Source organism: Cupressus sempervirens, chromosome 3 (assembly GCF_028749045.1).
Source record: "Cupressus sempervirens isolate cs-2001-9-10 chromosome 3, ASM2874904v1, whole genome shotgun sequence".
In the NCBI taxonomy this organism is placed as follows: Eukaryota; Viridiplantae; Streptophyta; class Pinopsida; order Cupressales; family Cupressaceae; genus Cupressus; species Cupressus sempervirens.
In genome coordinates, this window is record NC_143120.1 from 298,259,283 (window position 1) to 298,287,032 (window position 27,750).

At 38.2% G+C, this 27,750-nt stretch overlaps 1 protein-coding gene across 1 annotated transcript in view; it reads right to left on the reverse strand.

The window, feature by feature from the left end:
- The window catches only part of LOC149566162 (Metal-dependent phosphohydrolase), a 161,559-nt gene that overhangs the window by 74,842 nt on the left and 58,967 nt on the right, over positions 1-27,750 (reverse strand). The window contains exon 4 of the mRNA XM_089819583.1: positions 1,613-1,723. Coding sequence (XP_089675709.1) covers positions 1,613-1,723 — 111 coding nt within the window. The remainder of the gene's footprint in view (positions 1-1,612; positions 1,724-27,750) is intronic.

Genomic DNA, 27,750 nt, shown 5'->3' on the forward strand with positions numbered 1-27,750 from the left:
GTCTCTATCAACCTTGTGAATCTCCAATCTCCTAGCTTTTGCTGCAAGCCTGCAAGTCAAATTCATTAAAACTATCATCAGGCACATAGGAAATGCTCAACTAGGGCTTGGTGGCAAAAATCATAAACTCCTTTGCCCAGGACTGACCTTTGGAAGTCGTCCTTATTTTGCTTAAAAATGATAGGTTAGTGGCCATAGAAAGGTTGCCGATTAGTCATTGTAATCAATCACACACAAGTAGGTTGATATGAGTTCAGTCTAAAGAGACCTTGGAGTGTTTGGTACCCTTGAAGGGCGTGTGCACAAAGAAGAATTTCCTCTTGAACAACCCAATATAGTGGGTGTTGTTACAACACTAAGATAGTAATTACCTATTTGCCTTGAGTGTAGTGTGGATCCTTATAGCCTCTGCATCAGTCTTGGTCAATATGTCCACTCAATATAGAGATGAAGACATTCAGATTTGTTGTCTCTCATGCAAAATTTCATGTGTCAGACCACATAAATTTTATCTTCTTTTACTTGTATTGCTAACATAAATGAAAACGGCATCTTCCTTTAGTAGTTTCTAACTTTTTTTTCAAAAACATCAATTTTTATATATTATTTTAATAATTGTTCCACTACAAGCACCAAATTTTGCAAAGAAATGTTATCCATGAATATAATATCAGATTGTGTTAGATTACAGCTATTTTAATCTTTGGTTTATGACATATTTTGGTGATCTATTATTACAATTAGCAAACATTTGCATAAATATCACACATGGTCAAACAAGATTTGCGTCATTTTATATGTACTTGAATTTAAACCTTGGACACTAACTGTAGTTTCTCTTCCCAGGCGTCAGATTTTCTAGAGTCTTTAGGACACACAATTTAAATCCACCGATAGGTTTTATGCCTGCATCATGTTGTGAGTGTCCTTGATTCTTAAACTTATGCTTTGGCAGGTTCCTTTGCTAATTAGCTTCAACCTTATACAGGTCACACTTCATCTTCAGTCACAACTCTACTAGCTTGGTTAAAATAATCAATAATCATAAACAAAATAGCGAAGATCTAGTTAGCCTCATCAATGTAGTTTCGAATGTGAATTTTACAAATAGAAAAATGGAAATACAATATGCTCTCCCATCTCCCCTACTTTAAGCAATCTTTTCATGGAGTATTTTGAACATAAATTCCCTTGATTGTCCTGCTCTCAAAACAAATGTTGTTTTTCCATCAAGCTGCATTGTAAATATAAGTCTAAACCGCTATAAAAATTTGTTGGCAGATATTTCCCTTGCCCTTGCGTTCACCTATCCATTGCCCTCACCCTTGCTCTTAACACTAACACTACCCTGACCCTTATACTCTTAAGTCTTAACTATCATTACCTTTATTTTACTATTATTTTTACCAAAAAACAAGTTCTAAATTTCAATTCTGTTTGGTTTGTATTCATATTTTTCACTTTGATATTAATTTTCATTTCGTAACCCTTGTTTATCTGGGCTTTTTCAGTAAGGGAAGTAAATCTCTAAAACTAGCAATTGGGTTTTCATAACAATGAAAAAAAATGAAAACTTTTAGATCGTAGAAAAAAAATCAGAATTTGGTTATACCTCTCAATCCTCCACCAAGCATCTGGCACATTTCTTCAAGAGCTTTCCTCTCTCTTTGACTTTTTTCTTCCTTGGATATACCATCAGAAGGTGCAATATCACCAACAATAGCTACACAGATAAGACGATTACTCAGATTTCCTTATAATTTTAAACCATGGAATAAATAACAAAAGAATAATCAATAGCTTTGCACTTCAAATTTAGATAAACATTACAGCCAATTATTGCAGTGACGTGCCCTGCCTGCGACAAATGAAAATTGCAGTCTTAATAAAAGCAAAAATCACAACTTCACAGTGAATCTTAATTATTGAAAACTAGATGATTAACAATTAATAGGAGACCAACCCAGCATAAAAGGGAATTAGGGGAAAATAATAAAAAGGTATTAGGAATTGCCCACAAGAGAATCAGCTCACTATTATGGCATCAGCAATTAGCATAAATATTACAGCGGTTCAAAGAGGTAAGGGTATTTTGATAAAAATATTAACCCATAATCACGGGAAAGTGCTTGACTTGGGAAAACGGTGTGTCCATTCCAAGGTTCCCCACAAGAAGGCACCCATATATAAAAGGAGGAACCATAATGGGAGGGAGGGAATCAATCGAGAGAGGGGAAAAAACAAAATTAAACAAGTGCTCAAAGAAGAGCAGACATAAGAAGAGTTAAACCCTAAAAGCAGTGATTTTAATGAAAGATTACTTGCAAGAGTATTTTGGCTCTAATAATCAGTTAATAAAAATAAGAATTAATATTTTTAAGAAAGGGCTATGATTTATGAAAGGTTATGTCCACTTCTCAAGGGGCAGCAACGTCCAAAAGACACCTTCCTTCATGAAGCAATTAAGATATATAGAGAGAGTGCTATGATGGAGAAGAGGGTGGTCATCGAATAGAAGCAAGAAAAGCATTTGAAGCAAGAAGGTAACTTACAGATCGAGCATACAACAACAGATTATGCATTATTTGTCAACCATTATCTTTCATATTTACATATATATGATAGAGCTGAGAAAGGCATCTTACCATCTCCAAAGAACTGAGTTGATGACTGAAATGATAATCAATTGAGATATTCAATATTAAACAAAGGAGAGGCTTACTCCTTAAATAAGCAATTACAAGAAGATTTTTTGTAATGTCCCTAATCCTGTCTCTTGGAATTTGGGACTGGTTTCTTAAATGTTAATTTGCAAGAGACTTCTATTAAGCCTTATTTCTAAAAGTGTTCCGATAATTAAAATATGGTGTTTGCAAACATTAACTTCCTTGTATTGCAATGACAAATGATGGAAATGATCTTTCCAAATCTACAAATATTTTTCCACAATTGCATGCACTCCCCTTCACATATTTGCCTTATATTTTCTCTCCAAACCTGTTATAAGGTAAAATCATTTAAGTTAAGTAGGATTTCAAGGATATTACATATTTTAATGTGTATTCATCTCCACATCTCCATGTGTCAACTTTAAAGCTTGATGATCCTGCCAAGATGTACTATAAGCAACCCTCCCTAGTTTGAACCTATAGCATGTGCATAACATAATTGTGTAATATTTATGATTGCAGAAAGTCCAAACACGCCACTCTTTCTATACTACAGTCTAATTTACGAGATGCACATTCCAACAATTATAATGAAGATCAATGATCTATCTTGAATGATCTTGAAAATTTACTTCTGGTTAATTCAGAATTTATCAACTTCAGAGAATCAATATTGTCTTGATTCTGGACTTGGTGTGATCCCTCGTTTATATGTATTGGTTTACAAGAAGGAAGTGGTCTCGTCATGGTGTTCCTATGGGGAGGTATTCTATATACCCAATGTTCTCTACAACAGACTTGGATGTCTCGTATTCTTTGAAACATTGTCATAGGACCAGGGATCCACAATATGAAGGGTTGAGAGTTTTACTTCATAAATGGTGACATCCCATTACAATGAAGATCTGAGTTAACATGGCTAAATACAAATTTATCTCCTTGTGAGTCCCAATTCAATCTATACTACTCTAGGCCTTATATTAAAATCAATGATAATACTCCAAGGGCGAAAATCTAACTTGCCATGGATATCCTTCGAGCTTCAAGTTCTTGTGAGACTGCCCTTCAATTACCATGTTGAATCCAGATCATCCCACCAATATTTAGTGTTCTTAGGTCAATAAATATTGCTGAGTGATCACTTCTCTACTCGTTTGTTCCACCAATGTCTTTCCACCATGTTGATGAGATTCTTAAATCGTTTATTAGATTATGGAAAAGACCCCTATTATTGAACCCTTTTCTTGGCCTTTTTCCTGCATTAGATACCTATTTATCTCATATAGCTTTACTGTTCCCCCATATTGTTCCATTATTCCCTTCCTTATGTATTCCCTGCTCATCAAACCCCCAATGATGCAAATTGGTTGTGACTCATGGGGAGTAGACGTATCCCCCAAAAACATTACTTTGATATTTTAAATTAAATATTGTTTATTTAAATATATTCAGTTAAGTGTATATATATATATATAATATTTCAGTATCCATTTATGAAATCTTCTTCCGTTACTATTATTATTTCAATAGTACGTTTAGTTTACTAATATATTTGTTTATTTATATATATGTACATTTAGTTTACTAATATATTTGTATATATCAATATTAGGGCGACTAACATTGTGGCTGCCGATATTTCGACTGGTAGGCGCTGACCAACACGATATTAAACCTATTAGGACTCTAATGGCTCAAAGAGTGATGATCAGAACGCAACCCTTCATCCTGGATTCTGTAGTGATCCCACAGAAGGAGAAAGGCTATGACATGATCCTGGGAAGGGGTTGGTTGGTGCAAGCAAAAGTGAATCACAATTCGAAGAGAAATATTCTTTCGATGAGAGAGGGCGTCGCAAGTTCACAATCGACCCACGAACGCTGATGGTATGTGAAGATCTGGCATCTTCATCCAATTTCGAAGTTGAAGAAGAAAACAATGAAGGGAAGAGAAGCATGGAACCTTATAAAGAGGGAATCCTTGAACTCGAGGGATGTTCTAATGATAGATTCATTAAATGTACTCTTCCATTGGCAAATGGAAGACTGAATTGTTTCCGGGTTGTAACATGCTAGGGGTAGATGAAGGAGATGAAGGGGGTGAAAACAACTCGTTCCCAACGGAATATGGGGAATATAAAGGGGAGGCAAGGATGGACGAAACACCAACACATGCATTCGACAAGGAAAACCCCATCAAATACAAAGAACCTTCAGGGAAGGCATTGAACCTAGGGGATGAAGCCAATCCGAAGAACATTTTTGTTGGTGATGACTAGAACTCTGTGTTGAAAGCAGCAACATTTAAGATTATAATTAAAAACAAGGATGTATTCCCTTGGACTTGTAAGGATCTAAAAGGGGTCCCACCTGAACTGTGTGTCCATCGGATTCCACTTGTGCAAGGGTCGTACCTGTGCGGTAGCAACCATACCGAATGAACAAAAATTATGCGACACAAGTCAATGACAAGATTGCAAGAATGCTTGATGCAAGCATCATATTCCCTGTACAAACAAGTGAATGGGTGTCTCCAATATTAATTTCAATGAGGGGGGCCAAGCAGAGAAGGATATGTGTGAACTTTCGTTGTTTGAACACAATAACCATTAAGGATACATTCTTGATACTGCTCACGAATACTATACTAGAGGAAGTTGTTGGACATGAGATCTATTCATTCATGGACAGATTTTTTGGTTACAACCAAATATCCATTACAAAAGAAGACAAGTTAAAAACGACTTCAGTGGTAAAAGATAGAGTCTATGTGTACAACTGGATGCCCTTTGGACTGTGCAACGCTCCAGCACCATTCCAAAGAATCATTTTGCACATCTTCGACAAGATGTTGGTAGAGAAATTTAAGGCTTTCCTAAATGATTGATCTATCTTCAATGCAAAGGGCACACACCTAGTGGCCCTCAGGGAGTGTATGGAGAGATGTCAACGAGCGAGGTTAGCATTGAACCTTGGAAAGTGCAGATTCATGTTGCCTCGAGGGAAATTACTAGGACACATTGTGTGCAAAACGGACTTAAAGACGGACCCAGACAAGGTCCAAGTAATTGTGGAGACGCAACCTCCCACAGACATGACCAGAGTGAAGTAATTTTTGGGACACATCAAGTACTATAGAAGATTTATTAAAAATTTCGCTCAAGTGTCCTACCCATTGGACAAGCTAACTCGAAAGGAGGAGCCCTATACATGGGGAATGGAGCAAGATGAGGCATTTGGAGAACAGAAGATGAGACTGGTAGGAGCACCTATCCTTGCACACCCGAATTGGGATAAGGAGTTTCATATGCACGTGGATGCATCGAACTTTCGAGTCGGGGCAACACTAGCGCAGACGGTTGACCATGGATTAGATCACCCTGTCTATTTTTCAAGTAAATTGTTATCAAAAGCCGAAAAGAACTATAGTACAACGGCGACAGAAGCCCTCTGAATGGTGTACACCATACAAAAGTTTCAGCATTACTTACTAGCGACTCTGTTCGTGTTCTATGTGGATCACCACGCTTTGACGTACCTGGTGAATAGGTCGATTATTCAAGGATGAGAGAGTAGATGGTTGCTCCTCCAAGAGCAATTTCCATTTAGTATTGTTGTATATCTCGAAAAGAGTCATGTAAGTGCAGACCACCTGTCAAGGATCAACTCAAGGGAACCAAGCAAAGGAGTAAATGATGACTTTCTGGATACAAACTTGTTTGGATACTCATACTCCCATCCTGGTATACAAGCATTGGAGAATAGCTTTCAATAGGGTAGTTCCTAGGGGAGATGCAACCAAGCAAAAGGAGGAAGCTTGTGCTGAGGAGCCGTTCAGTTGATTAATAGGTTGTTGTATAAGATGGGACCCAATCAAGTAATTTGATGATGCGTCGTGGAAGAGGAAGTGTCAAATGTATTGAGAGAAGCACATGAACATCGGACAGGTGGACACATGGGGCCAGAAACTACAGCGCGGAAGATACTTAACGATGCCAGGGAAAGGGTCGTAGGCTGTGATACTTGCCAGAGGGTAGGAAAGCCACTAAAGAGAGACTTTATGTCACTTAACCCTTCACACGCACAAGAACTTTTTGAACGATGGGAGCTAGACTTCGTTGGACCCCTAAAGGAAAGCAAAGCTCAAAGGTGTCAATGCATCGTCGTAGCAACAGAATATCTCACGAAGTGGGTAGAAGAATGGGCCCTACCAGACAACTCAACAATAAGTACAATAAGGTTTATCTATGGACAAATCATTACTAGGTATGCCATTCTGATCCAATTAACAAGTGATCGAAGAGGACACTTTGGAAATCATGTCATCTGATTGCTAACAACAGAGTTCAAAATCTGTCATTCCTTTTCGAGCCTATACTACCCGAGCGCAAATGGGCAGACTGAATCAACCAATAAGATATTGGTATCGGTGATCTATAAGTCCTGCAAAGTCAAAGGGGAGGACTAGGAGGAAAAGTTGCTATTTGTATTATGGGCCTACTGCACCACTTATAAGGTTACAACAAGACAAACTATGTTCCAATTGATGTACAGTCAAGAGGCTATGGTGTCGATCAAGTTCATGGTGTCGAACCTGAGGATAGCAATCAAGAACAGGTTGGGTGACACGGAGAGTCTTAGAGAAAGGTTGTACAATCTAAACAAGCTCGATAATTGGAGATTAATGGCATAGTGGGCCACTAAAGTATCTTAGCTCAAGCGTAAGGCGTGGCACGATAGACACTTGAAGCTAACTAATTTCACATTAGGTCAACTCGTGATGAAGTATTATGTGCGCAATGAGATTACACCGAGCAAGTTCATGAAGTGGATTGGACTGTACAAGGTACATGAAGTTAGCGATAATGGTTGTGGACCTTGGATGGGAAAGAGATAGTCGACCAGGTCAATGGTTCGAAGCTAAAGATCTACCATCGAAGGAACGAAGACCAAAGAAACAATGTCATCGGCCCGAAAGGGTAAAAAAAATTAATTAATTTTAAAAGAACGACAAAATTGTACGCTCCGTACTATTTACTGTATGGTGTAGAAGAAAGAAAATATAAAATAAACATTAGAACAACATACGATTGGTGCCACATAACATAGTGTGTTGAGGAGAAATATATGTGATAAAAATAGAAATTTAAAACGAAAGTAAAGTGAATCAAATCAAAGAAGACGAGAACATGGAAATGCGAACTATTGAAACACAAGCATATGAAACTACTGTGCAAAGGTAAATGGGAAAACAATTAAGGCAGTGACTACCATACAGACTAGGATGCAAATAGGGTCATCGAAGAAGAGTATATGTGCTATTGTCTACAGCAATGAGGAAGAGTACCACGGCATAGGCAACAAAATACAACTTAGGAATATTGTGCAGTATATACTAGGCATTAGAAACTACTAAACGGTGTTGAGCGAAGAGATTGCATCTTTAAAACACTGCATGACATTAGTAGTGGCAAAACCAAATACACCTTCAGCAAATATAAGTGAAAAGAGGCAGTCTAAAAAAGGTGCCGGAATAGTGAAGGGAGAAATAAAATAGAATGTCAACACAGTACAGTGTTCACAAGTATGAACTCAAAGGGTATAAGCAAGGGCAAAGAATGTGAAAGCAAACAAAGGGAAGTGTCAAACACAAGTATCATAAAGCAACAGAGGGAAAATGAAAAATAAGACAGTGGCAATGAAGGGTAAGGAAGAGTATATCAAATATTGAATGTGGGAGGCACATCTAGATTGTACATGGTAAGAAGGTTTTAATACAACACAATAAGTCGAAACTGGCATGAAAACAAACTAAGAAGGAAGCATACACAAGTGTTAGTGAAAAAGAGGCTTCCGCCACATCTTTGGCATTAGTATTACTAAAGACAGGATAGGAGATAGGCATCTCGTTTCAATTCCATACATTAGTAGAACAATGGATATACACTTTCCTACATCGGGCGATAGATAAAGGGAACTGAAGCCATTACCCAGGGAGTTGTTTGGCCATTCCGCAACATCTAGTGATCATAGTTGATAACTCTGTATACCGTATGATAGATGCATACGAAGAGATGAGCTAACACCGAGAAAGAAGGACAATTGCAGTGTTAGTGTACACAAAGGTTGTGGAAGCAACAAGGGTCTCAAACTACAACTATATAAGAGTACCTGACAGCGTTTAGAGAATAGACTAGAAAAGAAAAGTAGCAGTACAAATAAGAAGTAAACCAAAAGCCTAACCATTTCTCTCCTAGGCAAAAAAGACAAATCAAGAAACCGTCATAGACAAGTGACAACGGAAAGCAAAAATGTATACATAGGCCAATGGTTCAAGATTGAGCAACATGTCCAAGAATGCTCAGGTACTACCTTCACGAGTGAAAGTTGTAGGACAGATAGACATAGAGAAAAAGGAAGTACAACCAAAAGCACACACACCTACCGCATCTTATGTAACGCATCAAAACATTTTTTTTGAAGGGTTGAATGGCTTTGAGTGTCGGTAGTGGCGGCAAGAAGCACTAGAGGATGACTTCGTGAAGGATAGCATAAGGAAAGCACCAATAGAATGAGCAATACAAATGTCAGTTTTCTGCATTAAAGAATTTGAGGATTCCTTAAGGATATGATAGATACCTATGACCGACACTCTAAAAAAAGTACCTTTTCCTATCTAGACCATTATGTACAAATCTCTTTCAAGGTGGAAGATTTTATCAAAGTATTTGGCATACCTAGATATGTGTAAGGGGGCAAAAAGATTGATTTAAAAGCAAAGAAAATGAAACAGGATGCAAAGGAGCTACTCCTAAACATGGTGTGCAGAGACCTATGTAAGGCAGAAAAAGAAGCTCTAACGAGGATTTCCAGAGGAAGAGGGTTGAAGAAATCAAACATTAGAGATGGACCATGGCGCTACATTATGGACTTAGTAAAGAGCAGACTTACGAGGTCCAATTGTACTTCAGACATCTCATTCCCGTGGGCCGCATTAATAAACAGAATTATGACGGGGAAGGTATATGACTAGATGGCATTGCTTTCAGAACGTATGTATGGATTTATGATGTTGCAACATAAAACATTTTATATGTCACACTATGCTATAGGACTATTTATGGATACAATACCAACATTGATCCAATTGATAGGCTTGAGATCAAGCCGGGACCATTAGCTCTAGGAGAACCTCTCATTATGCAATGGCACCGTTTGGACACACCAAGTGGACAAAAGGCCATGGCATGGCACAAACAACGTAGATAAGAGATGGACTCAGGATCCAAGCGCAGAACACAGACAGTAGCAAACCGGACACCTCATCCAAAAGTACCAGTGAGACTAATGAGGGGGACAGTATTCAAATGGAGGATGAGATCAAGATAATCACAACGACACCACTACTGTTCCCACGACCTCTTCTCTCCAGGACAACTCATCTGACCACCACTATGAGTACGCACATTCTGGCTTTCGAACAAATTGGGAGACCTATCGACATGACTTCGAAAGCACAAGATCCGAGCGCAAAACACAGACAGTAGCAAACCAGGCACCTCATCCAAAAGTGCTAGTGACACTAATGAGGGGGACAGTATACAAATGGAGGATGAAGAGGTCAAGATAATCACAACAACACCACTATTGTTCCCACGACCTATTCTCTCCATGACAGCTCATCTGACCACCACTATGGGTACACACATTTTGGCTTTCGAACAAATTAGGAGACCTATCAACATGACTTCGGTTGTAGTATATGACTGGATGGCGTTGCTTTCAGAACGTATTTATGGATTTATGGCATTGCAACATTAAATATTTTATATGTCGCACTATGCTATAGGACTATTTATGGATACAACACCAACATTGATCCAATTGATATGCTTGCGATCAAGCTAGGACCATTAGCTCCAAGAGAACCTCTCATTATGCACTGGCGCCATTTGGACACACTAGGCAGACAAAAGGCCATGGCAAGGCACAAACAACACAGATAAGAGATGGACTCAAGATCCAAGCGCAGAACAAGGACAGTAGCAGATAGGACACCTCATCCGAAAGTGCCAGTGATACTAATGAGGGGGACAGTATACAAATGGAGGATGAGGAGGTCAAGATAATCATGACGACACCACTATTGTTCCCACGACCTCTTCTGTCCACGAAAGCTCATTTGACCACCACTATGAGTACGCACATTCTGTCTTTCGAACAAATTAGGAGACCTATCAACATGACTTCGGTTGTAGTAGTGGTGGAGAGAGCACCCACAATGATTCCTAAGCCAACAACCATTCTTGAGCCAATAATTATACCTAAAACCATTTATGTATTGGAGAAAAAGTCCCACAACTTGCCAACTAGGGCATTGTCAGAAGGGGTGATGGAGGTACCCGACCAAGAGCTGACACACGACAACCAAAAGGAGCCACAAGTCCAATTAGATGTGATTGGGTTAGATGTCGTTGTCACAATAGATGTCGCATTGTTAGTCAAACCAGCCAAAGAAGGTAGTAGTCAGGCAAGTGCAGCACAAGATTTACGTGCTTATTTGGATCAAAGATTCAACAAAAGACCAGTGGCACGAGCATCCAACACTCTCTCACCTATGAGGGAGGTACCTGAGGTCGAGGCTAGGGAACTTATTGTATCTCTAACAGCTCTTCCGGGTGGAAAGAGTCACTCCACCCTTGCAGATGAGCGACCACCTCCAACAAATAGTGCTCAGATGATGTTCGAGGCAGTAGACACAACAATGGGCACGCAGGAGCAGCCAACATTAGGGTCGTCCAGGGACATGGGAGAGGATGTTGAGGCCTACTTAGGAAATGTAGTGACTCGACATTGCCAAGTGGTGATCTCTGCACAGACATGAGCACTCAAGGGGGTAGTTCAAGAGTTAGAGCATGTTCTCACATTTATGAGAGTAGGTTGTTCGGCTACATTCACCGCATGCTTTGAAGCACAAGGATAGCCTGACACAAAGACCCCGAGATGAGACAAGATTGGATTTTTGGAGAGTCGGTAGTGGAAAGCCAAGCGGAGACCCTTACTCGGGAGATAGTCCAAGTGAACCAAGACACCTATTATGCTATGCAACAAAGTGAGGCAGATCAGTAGCAACAAAGAGGACTCAGGAGGAGACGACTACCCGATTAGTTGCAATAGAAGGAAACTTGGCTACACAACAAATAGCCTTGGAGTCAGAATGGGCAACGCTCATCGCTCAACTTGAGGCAGTAAAGCAGGAGAAAGAATCAAAGAGGACAACGTTCATAGCCCAGCTAGAGATAGTGAAGCAAGAGAAGAGTCTGCTAGAGGAGTCTAAAGCAAAACTTGGGAACATTACAGAGATGATGAAGACAAGACTCGAGATCCAAATGCAAGTTGGAGAGGATTTGAAGAAGACCCAATAAGTGTATGAGTTGTGGGCACAGTTGCAAGCTTCAACATCAACACCTCCAAGGACACACCTTCCTTCCTCCTAGCTTATGTTTTGACGTATTGTATATAGTAACATCGTCTCCATTTCGGTATGTCGTTCGAAGAGGCCTTTCTTTTAAGGGGGGATGATATTGTTGGCAAAAGTGTGTTTTGTCATCGAGAATAGTAAAACATGTGTTAAGGGTGTTAGTAATCGAAGGGCGTTCTATTATGATGTGACGGTTGGATCAGACCCTTTCAGGATCTTTATGTACACTCTCCAGTGGGAGATAGGATTCAGTCAGTGTTAGTCATTGCTATCTATCTTTCTATCTTGTGTATTAGTGTATGATGTGCCTAAGGCATTAAAGCATTAATGAATATATATCTGGTTCCTGAAGCATTACATCTATTTTCGTGTTATGTCTTATATCTTGTTATTGTAGTATGCATTAATCCAGTGTATCATAGGTGGTGAACAATTCATTCATTATAATATAATACAATATTATCAAATAGATATTCATTTGTTCACCTATTAATAAATTTAATAATTTAATTATATTGATGTTAGTTAACAATTTGTCTTCCTTAGTTTCTTGGTTTGTACCCTGACTCTTAATGTGCCCAATAGTGATGGAAAACAAGACAGTTAACAACAGAATGGGTCAATGTAGTAATCTATCAGAGACACCTGAATTGAAAGGTACAGCTCCCTTTTGGTGCAACGATTTGCAATGAATTTGTTTTAGATTGTGGGGTATGCTCTTAACCGGAGAGCAGAAGAGGTATAACTAGATTGCCTAACACTTCAAACAATCTAAGCAATTTCAGAGTTTGACTCACAACTTCAACAGCTATGAATGCACATGAGTCTCAGTTGATCTCAGCTAACATCTAAAATGCAATCTATTCTACCTTTGAATGCAAGATTGTAACAAGGCAAGACTATCTACCACAGCATAAGAGGAGAAAGAATGATTAACTTGACAATGCCTGGATTGCCCAAGTGACTGAGATTTGACAATACCCAGATTGCTTGCTACTCAGTCGCCTTCATTAACCAAATCTCAAACCTCTTATACAACAATGAAATGCATATGCACTAACTCGTACAGAGCAAGGGAATAAGATAATACTATAGCGAAGAAAGTAAAGCTTACAATCTGCTGAAATGAAGGAAACAAAACCAAGTTTATTCGCAATCTTTCAGTTTTCATTTACAACACATTTCATCCCAAGTACCATACAGAAACTAAATGAACAGCAAAATTAAAATGTAGACCCAAAGTCTCACACAATAGTCCCAGCTACAGGGGTTTGCCCACATAATAATTTGCCGATCTTATTAATTTCTCAAAAAGTTACATTTATAGGCCTCTTAGGGATGATCAATTACATTTGATGATATCATCGCAAAGAATCTCTGAATAGATGAACACTAAAAATAGGATTTGACTAAGTCATCATCCGTTACAGAGTCTAGCCTACGAGGAGAATGCCAAAAATGACTATAGTATTAGAATTTGCGAAAGAGAAGAGGTGAGACTTGTGGAAGAGAGTGTCAAAGGATCAATTTTCTTTGGAGTCAGCCTTGGTTCGGTATGCTCTCATTGCGTCAATTACACTATTCAATTTGTCGACGCCTGCGATGATAATGTTATCATCTCGAATCATCTAGTAATCATGCATCTCTGTCAACTCTTTGACTTTGGCTATCTTTGATTGGAGCTTTTTTGATGCACACTTTAGAGTGGAATCTACTGTTGAAAGCTCCTGGATCTTCAATATTTAGAAGTTGGATGGATCAATGGCTTCCTCCACAAATGCTAGAAATTTGGCTTTCGTCCACTCAATGTCGACCAATTTACCATTACTGGTGACATATGATTCAGTATGCAACACCTTTAGATATTCAAATATCTTTTCCATGACTTTCTACACTAACTCATTTACATCCTTTAGCTCATTTCCAGATCTTACTGAGCTCTCAACAATGAATTCCAATGATTGCTTCCAATAAAGCAATGCTTCTTGGCTTGTTTTGGGAATCTTGTGGGTTGTGGCGACGTTAGTTTTCATATCGATTATGTCTTGCAACAAGGCCAATTGCTCTGTGAAATTCTCTGATGCTTTGTGCATTGTAGTTTGATGACTGGATACTGCTTCTCTCAATTTGTCAATGTCTAACAATAGGTTTCCAAGGTTCTCAATGAGAGGAGGACCTTGGGCCTTCATTTGATCAATCCATGCACGGCCAACTTGACCAAATTGCCTCTCCTGTTGTAGCTTCAATAGCAAATTCTTGTTCTCCTCTACACTTGGGTCAAATGTACTTGTAGAGGTGCTTCCAAGTGCAGCTCTGATGTAATCCATCAGTTCCTTATTTGAGGCCTTGAGTACTTCTTTCTCTGCCCTTAACTCTTCTAGTCTATTCGATCTTCTCATTCGTTGATTTCCATATGTTGACCATTGAATCATGCACAGGAATACCAGTGTCGACAGTTCTGATCTAGAAATCATTAGCAGTCAACTCATGAAACTTACCCTCCTTTTGAGGTTATGCGATCGCCATCAGCATATGGCCAGTAGAAGAATCAATGACCAATGTTGTCATAGTCTTCTGCTTCTTCACCTTCTTTGATTGTGGCTGAGACGAAGTTGCTTGCATGATGAGGTCCTTGGATGGGACAGCTTCCTCGCATCTTTGTTTCTTCCGAGCAATAGTCTCTTTCAACCATGACTCAATTGAAAGGAAATTGATTGCCAATTGAAGGGTTGTGGGATCGAACAGCTTCCTCATCACAGGGGGTGTTTCCTTGCTCTAAGTGCTGGTGGGGAAAGCAGTTAGCTTGCTATTTGAGAGGGCTAGAGTACCGCCTTGCTGAGATGCATCTTGCTCTTGACCATCCAGGGGATTGTTGTCACCATCAAGGTTGATGACTTGCACAAGGGAGGAAGGCTTGGCCACTAACTTCTCCTGCTCCTCTTTGTTCTTCTCATTATCCCCAACCTTTCCCGTGTCCAGCAGAGATCCTCCTCCACAAGTTGGAGTAATCTAGACATTCTTCTCACGAGGTTGATCTCCGCCTCCACCGCCATACTGGGTTGGACCCACTGATGTTGAGGTAGCAACAATCGTGGATGTAGCCGCAGTTGACTGAGCAATTCCAAAAGCTACTCCACCAACAGAGCTTGTACTTCCCATTCTTTTCTTCATTGCTCTAGTCCATTCCACCCACTTATCTGTCCTATTGATGCTCCCACGCATTAGGAACTCCATTGTGTCCACAGTAGGACCTTTAGGCAGAGTTGACACAATGACAGTGTTCTTGATTTGCTCGTAGGATGAGGGATGCATGTAGGAGCCATCATTTGCAAGATCAGAAACATCAACAGTGTCATTATACATTTTAATTTCATCAATTGTTAGCTTGGACCAATACCTCTCCCTGGTCTGGTGTTCATCATAACATCTAGCCCAATAGTCTTCAATATCCGAAACATGTATGTGAGCATACCCAAGCTTCTGAAATGATCTCTCACAAAGTTCACTAGGTGATATTGAGGCCTTATCACCTCATAATCAACCAATTTAATCTTGCTCTCAAAAGTTTTGACTAGATTCTGGGCATCGGATCTAGAAGCACAGGAGTAAGGTCCAACCACTATTGGGAAGGAAATCTCGTTTATCTTCTTCACATTGGAACACAAGGTGTTCACTTCCAGTATTTGTCAACATAATTCAACAAGAACAACATTGTTCTCGGAATACCAGAGAAACCTTTTGGGAAAACCATCAAATGCACTAATCCTCAGGTAGGATAAGGCTGGGAATTGGATGAAATAGCATCTGAAGTGGCCTATAGCCAAAATAGCTTCAGGTGAAAACCTTCGTTCAAGGCAACCTAGCAATTCCTGGCACAGCCTCATCATGAAGGCATCATTAATTTCTACATACTCTTCGAAGCTCCTCTGCAACTGTAGGTGGGGATAGAACTCATACACCCTCGTATTCTCATCGTAATCTTCAATACTAGGAAGACCCGGCAAGAGGTGATGTGTGGCTAAGGCATATATTAAATATGAGGACATGTAGAATTGCCTAAATGCCTTAGCTGAATTTAACCAAGAAGCGAGCTCTTCACATATGACCTAGGCCAAATTGATCTACAGTCCCTCAACACATATGGCTTGCACCAAGAAGAAGTGATGCTCAATGAAATCTAAGATTTCCTCCTTTCCTTTCATTCTCAACAATAATGCCAAGATGTCTACAATCTCTCTTTTTAAATTGGTTCCAAAAAGAGTCCTTGGCATTTTACTCTTTTTGGAACGAGGTGTCTGGAACCAAGTTCTCTGCATATCCTCTCTCCTCAGAGTTTTCTTTTCGTTGAACATCGATGCAAAGGATGAGAAGTCGACGTCACAGTATTCTTCTTTTACTGGTATGCCAAATGCAGATTGCATCAAGGCCTTGTTTACAGAGAGAAGAATAAACTAATCAGGTAGCAATATTTGCTTTGTCTTTGGATTATATCTTTCGACACATTCTCTTACCAGCTCTGGTGCTTTCACGGCCATGGGGAATCAGTAGCTTCAACCAATCCACTTTCCTTCAATTTATGGGTTATTGGGTGAATAGGCTAAGAGTTGAGCCTTCTATGGAGATCGCCTAAATCGTATAATTTGAATGAAGTATCCATGAAGTTTTTCAATTCACTTTCCAAGCCAATTAGTCGATCATATCCTGCTGCTTTGATTGGCATTTGCTTATAATTTCATAAAGGAGACAAACTGCTCGATAAATAGCCATTAAAATAGTGAGGAAGTATGTTTGAGACAAATCCAATCATATAGATGAAGAAATCCGAATGTTGGCGCCATACAAATGAAATGCATCACAACCAATGGTCATAACGGTAGGATTTGTAATAAATTTGATAGTTAACGGCCATTTACAACTTTCCACTTCCACCCATATGAGGATTCATAAATCCGATAATCATATTCCTCACTTAAAAGTCATATAGTAGCGAGATTAGCCACTTACCAAATCAGTTAACTTTGATTTAATGGGAACTCCCCTATTTACTTCTGAATTGGAACAAGGGATAACAGAACAATTCTTTATATGTGGAGGAGAAAGCATAGACTTATCTTTCGGCGAGCTTGCCTTCTACTTTGATTCGAGATAGCAACTCGAGCAATACTCCTTCAACACCTTGGGTGCTTTGTTTCTTTGTTTTCTGTGCAAGGCTTCCTTTCTTAATTTCACAACCTAACTTGGGGAAGCCGCGGAAAAGATATTCTGCATCGATCATTTGAACACTGGATTTCTTTTATATTGGGGGCACATCTTTACAACTGACTTCTCCGAAAGCATCTTTCTGGCATCTCCACAAAATCTTTTTATGTTATTCTTGCCTAATTCTTTACTTTTCTCGTCTTCCAGAAAGGAAGCCATGGACATTTCCGAAGGACGGAAAGGCACCATTGAGACCTTCATTTTTCGAAGAGAGAAACATTTCGAAGCATTTTCCTTTGATTTGGCCACTTACCTTATATATCCTCAAAATGAATTGCTGGCCGTGGATTCATCATCTTAGTGATGCATATCAAGGGCCCAGATTTATTTCTGTACAACATTGCGCCTGGGTCCCACTTAACGCATGAAATCTTTTGAATGGAGCGAGGGCTTTCTTAGCTTCCGGGAACAGAATAAAAAATGTTCGTTTCCAACGGATGAGCAATTGAAAACATGAAGCCCTGTCTCTTTGGACAAGAATGAATTCTGACTTCGGAATTTTGATTTAAGAGTTTCTTAGCTCTATGCCTTTGCTCCTCTTGGCCTTTTCACTATGAAACGAGTAGGTGTATATCTACAAATGCTATTATGATTTTGTTCTTCAGATTCCTGCTTGATGAAGTTCGCCAAAGGCGGATAGCTAGCCAAATAGGTCAAGATCCATAAGAGCATGCCTTCTGAGGTAGGAACGGAACTACGAAAACAAGTAGAACTCTCTTCTCATCAGGAAGACGCTCAAACAACATCTCATCCATACCTAGATCACCTAAGGCCTTAATGCAGTGGAACGACAAGAATCCCGCATGGAGGTATAGGGGGAAGTGGAGCAAGAGAGAGCCGGAAAAGACACAAAGTGAGAGTCTTAGGGAGCTTGATGAGAAGAGAGCCACCTAGGGCCTATTTGGACAAGCAACTGAACAAAATTGCAAAAACCATCAAACTAGAAGCTCAAAAAGGAATAGACTGAAAGTCTAGCAACAATTGAATTTATTGAAATTACTCTCAAAATTATGGGACATCATAGTCCAACCTTCCCCAAAATTGCTTTTCCTCAAGCAATGTCAATTTCGTAAAAAAAATTACCAAGGGACTTCTCTATGTAGCTCAACTTGCAAATTTGAATCTAATAAATTGAATTTATGAAATGCATTGGTTTGTAATCTTAAACTACTTTCTCTCATTATCATGTTGAACAGTTTGTCTCCATTTATGGTCTCCAATTCATGTGTTCGACTCCCTATAGTCTACCCTCGTATTCCAAATTAACCAAAGTAGAACCCCATATGGGATATACCCTTGAAAGTATGAAATATGTATATGAATATACGCGGCATACACATCAACGCATAATGACATGAAGTAGACACATGAATGTATGAAGAGACGAAGCATGCACAAAGTAGACACATGAATGCATAAAGACATGGTGCATACACAAGGTAGACACGTAAATGCATCAAGACAAAGAGCACACACAAAGTAGATACATGAATGCATGAAGACACGAAGCATACACAATGCATACACATAATGCAAGCATCGTTACATTTATTGATCAAACCCTATAATTCAATAAGTTGGGGTTAGGAAAATTTATTTCATACCACTATGCTCTTGGCTATAAGATCTTCCAACAAATGCACGCAAGTTTGCGTGTGTGTGTGTGTGTGTGTATGTTCCAAAGTGTGAGTATACTATTATCATTCTTAACAAATCGATTCATAGAGACTGAGTTATGATAAGGATGTCCAAGCCAATCGCATACTAAGTTCTAGAGCAAAACTTTTGGCCCTGATGACAAAACTTTGACATCGTGAAGGTAGGCTACCTAGATGGCAACCTTAAATACAGTCATGAGAATTAGAGATTAGATATAATACTTTTATATTACTAAAGAAGAATTACTGACTAGTCTTGATGAAAATAGGTTGCGCCATTTCAAGATTGATCAAGGAGACCTCACTAAGTCCAAGAGTAGAACTTTGGCCCTCTTGGTTAAACTTCCACCTATGGTTGTCTCCTACTCAGTAGCTGCTTGTCTTTCCTAATCATGTGCCTCAGCCCCTAGATAATTAACTCAATCACAAAGGAATGTAAGGAAGTTTGCGGTGGGGTCCTCACCTCGACTAGTCAAAGTGGTACGTGTCCCTCTTAGCCCACTTAGTGATCAGCCTTGTGCCCTCTTACCTACACTTCCTCCAACTACGACTAATATGAATAAATCATTAATAATTCATCATTCGATCTTATTGGTGATTATGAAGTAACTCATAAACTCTATTACCCTCTCTAGATCATGTTCGCATAGTTAGGATCAATAGAGCCAATGTTACGTTATTGAGCTTATAGATTTATTATTGAATGTATATTCCTACTTATAAAGAACATTATCTATATACATTAGGCCATATTAGGGTTGGCCAAGGAGACCTCATTAATCCCAAGGGCAGAATCTTGAGACTCTTGTCCAAAAGTGTCCCCTGAGATGTCTTGGTTAATGGATGCTTACCTTCCCTTACCATGCCTCCCTCTTAAATGTTTTTCTCATCACAAAGGAATGTTAGGGAGCTTGTAGCAATGTCCTCAGCTCAATAAGTCTAAGTCCAAAAGGAAAACTTGTCCCTTTTGGACACACTTAGATATTAGCCTTATACACTCTTACCTACTCTTCTCCCTCCCTCTAACTATGGTGAGGTGAATTTATTATTAAATTTGATTTTTGTGATTAAGACAATTCTTATGAAATCAATCAACCCTTATTAACATTAATCGTTCATATTTCTAATTTGTATTAATTTGTAAGTCTATTCAAATAATGAATTAATTAGAAATTGTTGTATGTATATTCACTTCTTATACAAAACATTATCTATATAAGTTAAACCATCTTAGGGTTGGCCAAGGAGACCTCATTAAGCCCAAGGGCAAAATCTTGAGACTTTTGTCCAAAAATGTCCCCCGAGATGGTCTTGCTTAATGGTTGCTTACCTTCCCTAACCATGCCTCCCTCTTAAATGTTTTTTTTCTCATCACAAAGGAATGTTAGGGAGCTTGTAGCAGGGTCCTCAGCTCGATAAGTCTAAGTCCAAAAGAGAAACTCATACCTTTTGAACTCACTTAGATATTAGCCTTATACACTCTTACCTGCTCTTCTCCCTCCCTCTAACTAGGGTGAGGTGAATTTATTATTAGATTTAATTTCTGTGATCAAGATAATTCTTATGAAATCAGTCAACCCTTATTAACATTAATCAATCCTATTTCTAATTTGTATTAATTTGTAAGTCTATTCAAATAATGAGTTGATGAGAAATTATATCAATTTAATTTGATTAAATGATCTTATATTCAATGCTGATTACTATATTAATTTCTTACTTAATCCTCATATTCTATGTTATGTATCTGTCCCTTGATTCTTTGCTTCTCCCAGTGATTAATATTTGATCTTGGATGCTGGCTTGTAATCCTTTTCTCCTTGCTTTCCAATGCTGATTGGGGTATCTCCCTTCTCATTGATTAGAATCATTTCCTTGTTCCATCTTTAAACTTCTAGATAGCAAGATCATGTTTTGTTACCAATATAATGTCCCCTGCCCCATCCTATGAAATTTGGGAGTGGTTTCTTAAAATTTAGTTTGCAAGAGATTTCTGTCTGAATCTTATTTTTAAGAAAGTTCCAATGATAATAATATGCTGTATTGATGATATCAATATGTTGTTTGTGAAGATCAACTTCCTTGCTTAAATTGCAATGATAAAAAACGATGAAATTGATCATTTCAAATCTGCAAATATTCTTTCCACAATTGCATACAATCTCCTTCACGTATTTGCCTATATATTTCCTCTCAAAACTTGTCATATTGTAAAATCATTTAAGTAAAATAGGACTTAAATGATAGTATGCATTTCAATGTGTATTCATCTCCACAGCATCTCCATATATCAGCTTTAAAAACTTAATGATCCTATCAAGCTGCATGATAAGCAACCCTCCCAATTTTGAGCCTATAGCATGTGCATAATATTACAAAGTAATTGGTAAAATACTTGTTTATTATTAACAATGATTAATAGATCAATATATACAAAAAGAATGAACGATGTTTCCTTAGGAAACGATCATAAAGAATAGAAACATTATATTCTAGCCAATAGAAAACTAACAGTTAACTACAGGCTAACTAAATATTAGAAACATTCTAATATTTACAATAGATTACAAATAGATAACAATTAGATAATAAAAGAAGCTATATATTATCATAATACCCTCCCTTAATGGTTAATTTATCCACAAAACCAAGCTGTCCTCTGAATTTGACAAACTTATCAGGACCAACAGGCTTGGTGAGAATGTCTGCAGTCCGATCCACTGTAGGAAAATTGATGAAAATATTGTTATTGATGTCAAAGGCATTCTAGAAATAGATAGATATTGTCATTGATATCAGAAATGGATGAGGTAGTTTATGCTAACATCATCAATGTCAGAGAGAATATATATATAAACCTCAATGATGAAAATGGTAATATGGGAATACTTCAAAGATCATGAAGATTCATACCTCTTATAAATATGGCACAAAATAAAATAGATATAAAGCAGAATATACATCGCATCAAAGACACATATATGTTATCAGAGGAATAGTAACTACCAGTTGTTTCATACAGCAATTTGAGAATCATGACACTCAGGGATCTCAGAGGTTAGTAATGATCATACTTTGATTATACTTCTAAGTCAGAATTAAAAGTGGAAACAAAACTTGAAGCCTATTGAAAAGAAAGAATGAACAAATTTTTTGAATATGAATATTCAACGTAAACAGAGTGAACACACTACAAAAGTGAATGAAGAAGCCTCTAGCGACAATCAACATATATATATTTATGCAGTGATCATTTGTACACAGCACGATATTTTGAAGAAGCCCAATGAAATAATAATAAAAGAAAAACAATATCAAACAATGTCAAACCATATATAGCAGCAATGACAAGACAAATATAAATGAACGACAGGTATTTATAGGAGCGGTTCTGAAATATCACACAAATGAAACAACAGATAAGAAAGCTAAATTATTATGTAGAGCGATACTCAAAGAAACATTGAATATTACAGGACACATGAATTATATATGGTAAGAAGTGATGGAAATAATGTGGGGTTGATGAGACGGCAATAAAAGACTTGTGTTGACATAGAAAATGCACCGATTGTGGTGCCTGCAGCAATAACAATCTTCAAATAAGCAATGAACGTTTCTGAAGTACTAATTAGTGGAAAGCCTAATAATGATATTGAACACCCACATGCTTGGTTCGTTCATGGAAGACTGGATTCCGTGCTAACTTGATAACACCTTCGTTATCAACAAACAAAATAGTCGGTCTTGTTGGTCACATCTGCATATCCTTAAGCATTTGACGAAGCCGAACAGCTTCACATCCTGCTTTAACTATCCATCTGTATTCAGCCTCTATGGAGGAGAGAGAAACTACCTGTTGCTTCTTATTGGTCCATGTGACAACACCGGATCCCAAACTGAACACATTTCCAGAAGTTCACTGTTTATCAACAGAGCCTGCCTAATTTGAATATGTGAACCCACTGCATCTAGGATTAGAACTCTGAGAGTAAAGAAGTCCATAGTCTGTAGTTCCCTTCATATAACAAAGCACACGCTTTGCTGCCATCCATTGATCAGCCCTAGGAGCTGTTGTAAAGAGTGAGATATAGCTAACTGCAAAGCTAATATTAAGCCTAGTAGCAGAGAGGTAGATGAGGCTGCCTACTAGTTGCCTATATGTAGTATCATCAACGCGAGGAGAATCAAACTTGGATGATAACTTGAGACCTTTCTCCATGGGTGTAAATGTAGGCTTGCAATCCTGCATATGGAATTTGTCTAATAGAACCCTGGCACATTTGGACTGAGAGATGAATATACCAGAAGACTGCTACCAAAACTCAAAACCTAGGAAATAATGCATGAGCCCAAGGTCAATCATATCAAAAGACTGGCAAAAACTTTGTTTGATTCCTTGAACCAACTATTTCGAATTGTCAATGATGATCAAATCATCCACATAAATAACCAGAAGGATGATGTCATTGTCAATAGTCTTGATGTACAAATTTGAGTCTAAAGAACTCCTCTGGAAGCCTTGATCACTTTGGTACTTATCAATTTTCATGTACCATGCCCTAGGGGCCTGCTTCAAATCATAGAGAGCTTTCACCAATCAAAGAACCAAGTGCTCTTTACCAACAACCTTGAAACCAAGAGGCTACATCACGTAGACCTCTTGTTGTAGGTCACCATTCAGGAAAGCATTCTTGATGTCCATCTGATGGACCTTTCAACCAAATTGTGTTGTCATGGCTAGGACTAATCTAGTTCTGCTCATCTTTGCAATAGGAGCAAAGGTCTCCTCATAATCAATGCCCTGACGCTGAGAAAAACCCTTTCCAACTAAACGAGCTTTGTACTTATCCAAAGTACCATCAAATTTGTATTTGATTTTGTAAACCCATTTGCAGCCAATGGGCATCTTCCCTAGTAGAAGATAAGAAAGGACCCAGGTGTTATTCTTCAACAAGCTCTGGTGTTCAGATGTCATGGCTTGTTCCCATTCTGGAATTCCTTTAGCCTCAAAATATGTTTGAGGTTCAAAAACACTATGAATATTGGCCATGAGAGCAAAGTTAGTGGACTCTATAGGTTTTCTCTTTTTCCAAGCAATTCTCCCATCAATGAGCTTATCATCTCAAAAATCAGCAAGTGTCTTAGCTCACCACTTTGCCCGGAGAGGAGAATGACCAACATAAGTATTAGGAGAAGCTCTATGATCAAGTTCCTCATCAGAACAATCAAGATCAAATTCAAGTAAAGCATCTACATATCTAGGTGATCCTATAGGAAAAGTCAGAGGTGTGTGTATAGGAATCACTGGTATAACTGAAGCTACTGGAGCCCTCCCATCAAGTGGACCTAATAGAAGCAGAACTCCCAAATCATGAGCCTTCATAGGCTGGTCTACTGGATCATGAACAGGAGAAACAAGCATGAATGGTCCTTGCCATACATCAAAGACTACTATCACAACTGTACAGGAGACGAGATGTCTCAATGTCGATCAAGCGGTAGGCTTTGTGAAGACTACTATATCCAGCAAGTATGAGTTTCTGACTGTTGGCATCCAACTTGGTGCATGAAGCATCAAGGATCCAAACAAAAGCAAGGGAGCCAAAAACCTTCAAGTCACTGATTCTAAGCTTCCTCTTCTGGAGTCTAACCTCTGACTGCCACTGTGGGTGACCTGTTCAAAAGATAACGTAATGTCCCCTGTCAGTAGAAACTGAAATATAAGGACAACATTCTTCAGGCTTCAACTAAAGATGACTTCCTCCTTATTTGGCATTTGGTATTGAACAAGACTAGTTCATAAAAGTTCATCGATAAGATATCAATTCCTATACATTCTTCTAAAATGCTTTGAGTAAGCTCAATTGATGATAGTGCTTTTATTGGAGATTATCATTACTCAAGACGGTATATGTAAATCTGAATGCTTAATGTACGATAATAATGATTAGTTTATAGACAGGGAATGGGCATTGTGCTACTTGTATACTCTTCTTATGAATATTAATCTGAAGATATTACAGATCATATATCCTATGTTGATCTCAATATGATAAAACAAAAAGATTTCTAATGAATGCCTCAAAGATCCATCTTATGATCTAGAAGTGAATCAATTTATATCTGTGGTAAGTATTTGTCCTTAACGTCATGACTATGATATTCTTTGTATTCATCGATCTGTTAATCACTGATTTAATTGTCTTTAAAATTCTAATCGTGGTGAGACTTATTTTCATTGTTTATTTAGTTCTATTTGATTGTTTATGTCATCTCTCTCTCTCTGTGATGGCAATAGTATCTACTGCCGAGACTTCTATTCTTTCCTTTTCTTTGACTAGTTGACGTGGCCCACTATTTTCTGACTGGATATCCTATGTTGTTAACTATATTTTTCTATTCCCTGTTGCCTTGACTGTCTTCTATCTCCTCCCATGTGATTAGCTTTATTCTGAAACTGCCTTGGATACTCACGTTGAATGTCTTTGTCTTTGTTCATTGGCTTTTCTTTATCTTCTCCAAGCATATACTCGCTCTCTTCTTTTTTTTAATTTGCTCTGCTGAATCGAGTCTCTCTGCTCCATGTCCCCTGTTTGAATGAACTGGAACTAGTTTTTATATCCCCCAGATCCAAACATGGCAACTTTTGACGGCAATCAATTACATCTCTTACTCCATAATTATCGATATGATTACTTAAAATTCTTTAGATTTGCTTATTACCAATTATCTTTGCACTTCTCCAGCCTGTAATTTTAATGAGTTTGAATAGTAAAATGATATCCAATATTGGAATCGTATCTTTGAGTGTAAATAAACAAGGTATATATAACTCAAACTAGTTTAGAGTGTTATTGGAATAGAAGCTGTGAGCGATATTCTGCATAAAATTAATGATGTTTATACAGAGCGCAGACCATAGTTGCAGCATATGTGAATTACTCGTATCAATTCTTAGACGCCACACCATTGGCAATAGTTTGGTGACATGTTCGATTGTATTCTATCATCAACATGTCTTTGTCTTCACTGCATTGTTTTGACAAACGTTAGATTTGATATTCCCGATTTATTGTGGTTGATTTGTTCTACAATAATGTTCTTACAATATATTCTATGACTGTGATAGCTATCATGTATCTAATGTCTTTCCTTTCTATTGAAATTGTGTTAATGTTATTGCTCCCTTAATTATCCGTTGAGTATCTTTTAGAGTCGTGCCTTAACTCACAATGGGTATTAATATTATAAAATCTTTAATATATAATATAAATATGAATACTAATATTGTGTATTTAGTATTATTATCCCGTTGATAGATATCAAAGTCATTAATTATAGTTTGCAAAATTGTCTCTTATGAACTTTAATTTGCAAAAGTCTCTTAAAAACTTTTATTGAATTATTATATGTTATAATATTATAGATAATTTAATAATAAATTATATTATTATTTATTTTATTATTAAATTATATTAGATGAAAGTAGGGGGTATGACAGATAAACTGCAGTGTTAACTACTTCTCCCTAGAACTTCTTCGGAACATGTTTGTGTTCAAGCATGGATCGAGTCATCTCAGTGATCGTTTTATTCCGACGGTCAACTACATTGTTATGTTGTGGTGTGTGGGCTATGGTTAACTGGCGCTTGATGCCACGAGTATCACAAAAGCTAGAGAATTCATGAGAACAAAATTCACCCCATTGTCTGACCTAAGAGCAATAATAGACTTCCTTGACTCTTTTTCAACTAAAGGTTTAAACTTCTGAAACACAGTAAATGCTTTTGATTTTTTTTAAAGAAAATATACCCACATTTTTCTACTAAAATCATCAACAAACAACAGAAAATATCAAGCCCCAAGATCGATAAAGAGTGGCCATATGGCCACAAATATCGGCATGAACAAGCTGAAGTACCTGAGAATCTCAGCTTGTTATGAATCGCCACTAGTGAAAGGTGTGCAACATTGCTTCCCAGCTTGGCATGCATCACAAGCTCGAAGCTGCTAAGCCTGAATCTCTAGCAATCCGAAGACAAGCTCTTTCGAGCAAGCTGACAGAGATGATGTACATTTAAGTGCCCATACCACTGATGCCAAAGTGTGCTAACAGAAGACCACCGAGCAGCAATAGCTAAGTCTCGAGAATCACCAAAATCAAGTTGTCTAAAAAGACCATGATCCTCAAGACCCACTGCAGCAATTGACTGAGTCGCCCTATCAGTGATGGTACATTGATGTGAACCAAAGGTGACATCCAAATGTAGAGTGTTGCAACAACTAATTGACTGAGAGTAGATTTAGTTCCATCCCTGGAACGTAGTACACATCGAGAAAAATGAGATTCCTCCTAGTAGATTGAATCTGAATGTTGCCTTTGCCAACAACAATGTACTCTTCTCCGCCACCAAAAATAACAAAATTTGAATAAGGCTAGTAGTCAGTGAACTAGTCTCTGAGCTCGGTGAAATGATGAGAAGCACCTGAATCAATGTACTAGGTAGATGACTTTAAATGATCTGCATGTCTTTTAGCCATGAAGCCGTAAAAGGAAAATTTTGTCTGCTCAATGTGCTCTGCACTATTCGTTTTGGGCTGCGAACTAGATTGCTTAGACTGGGCAGCCAAACGTTTCTGACATTCAACTTTCATGTAACCATACTTGTGGCAATAGTTGC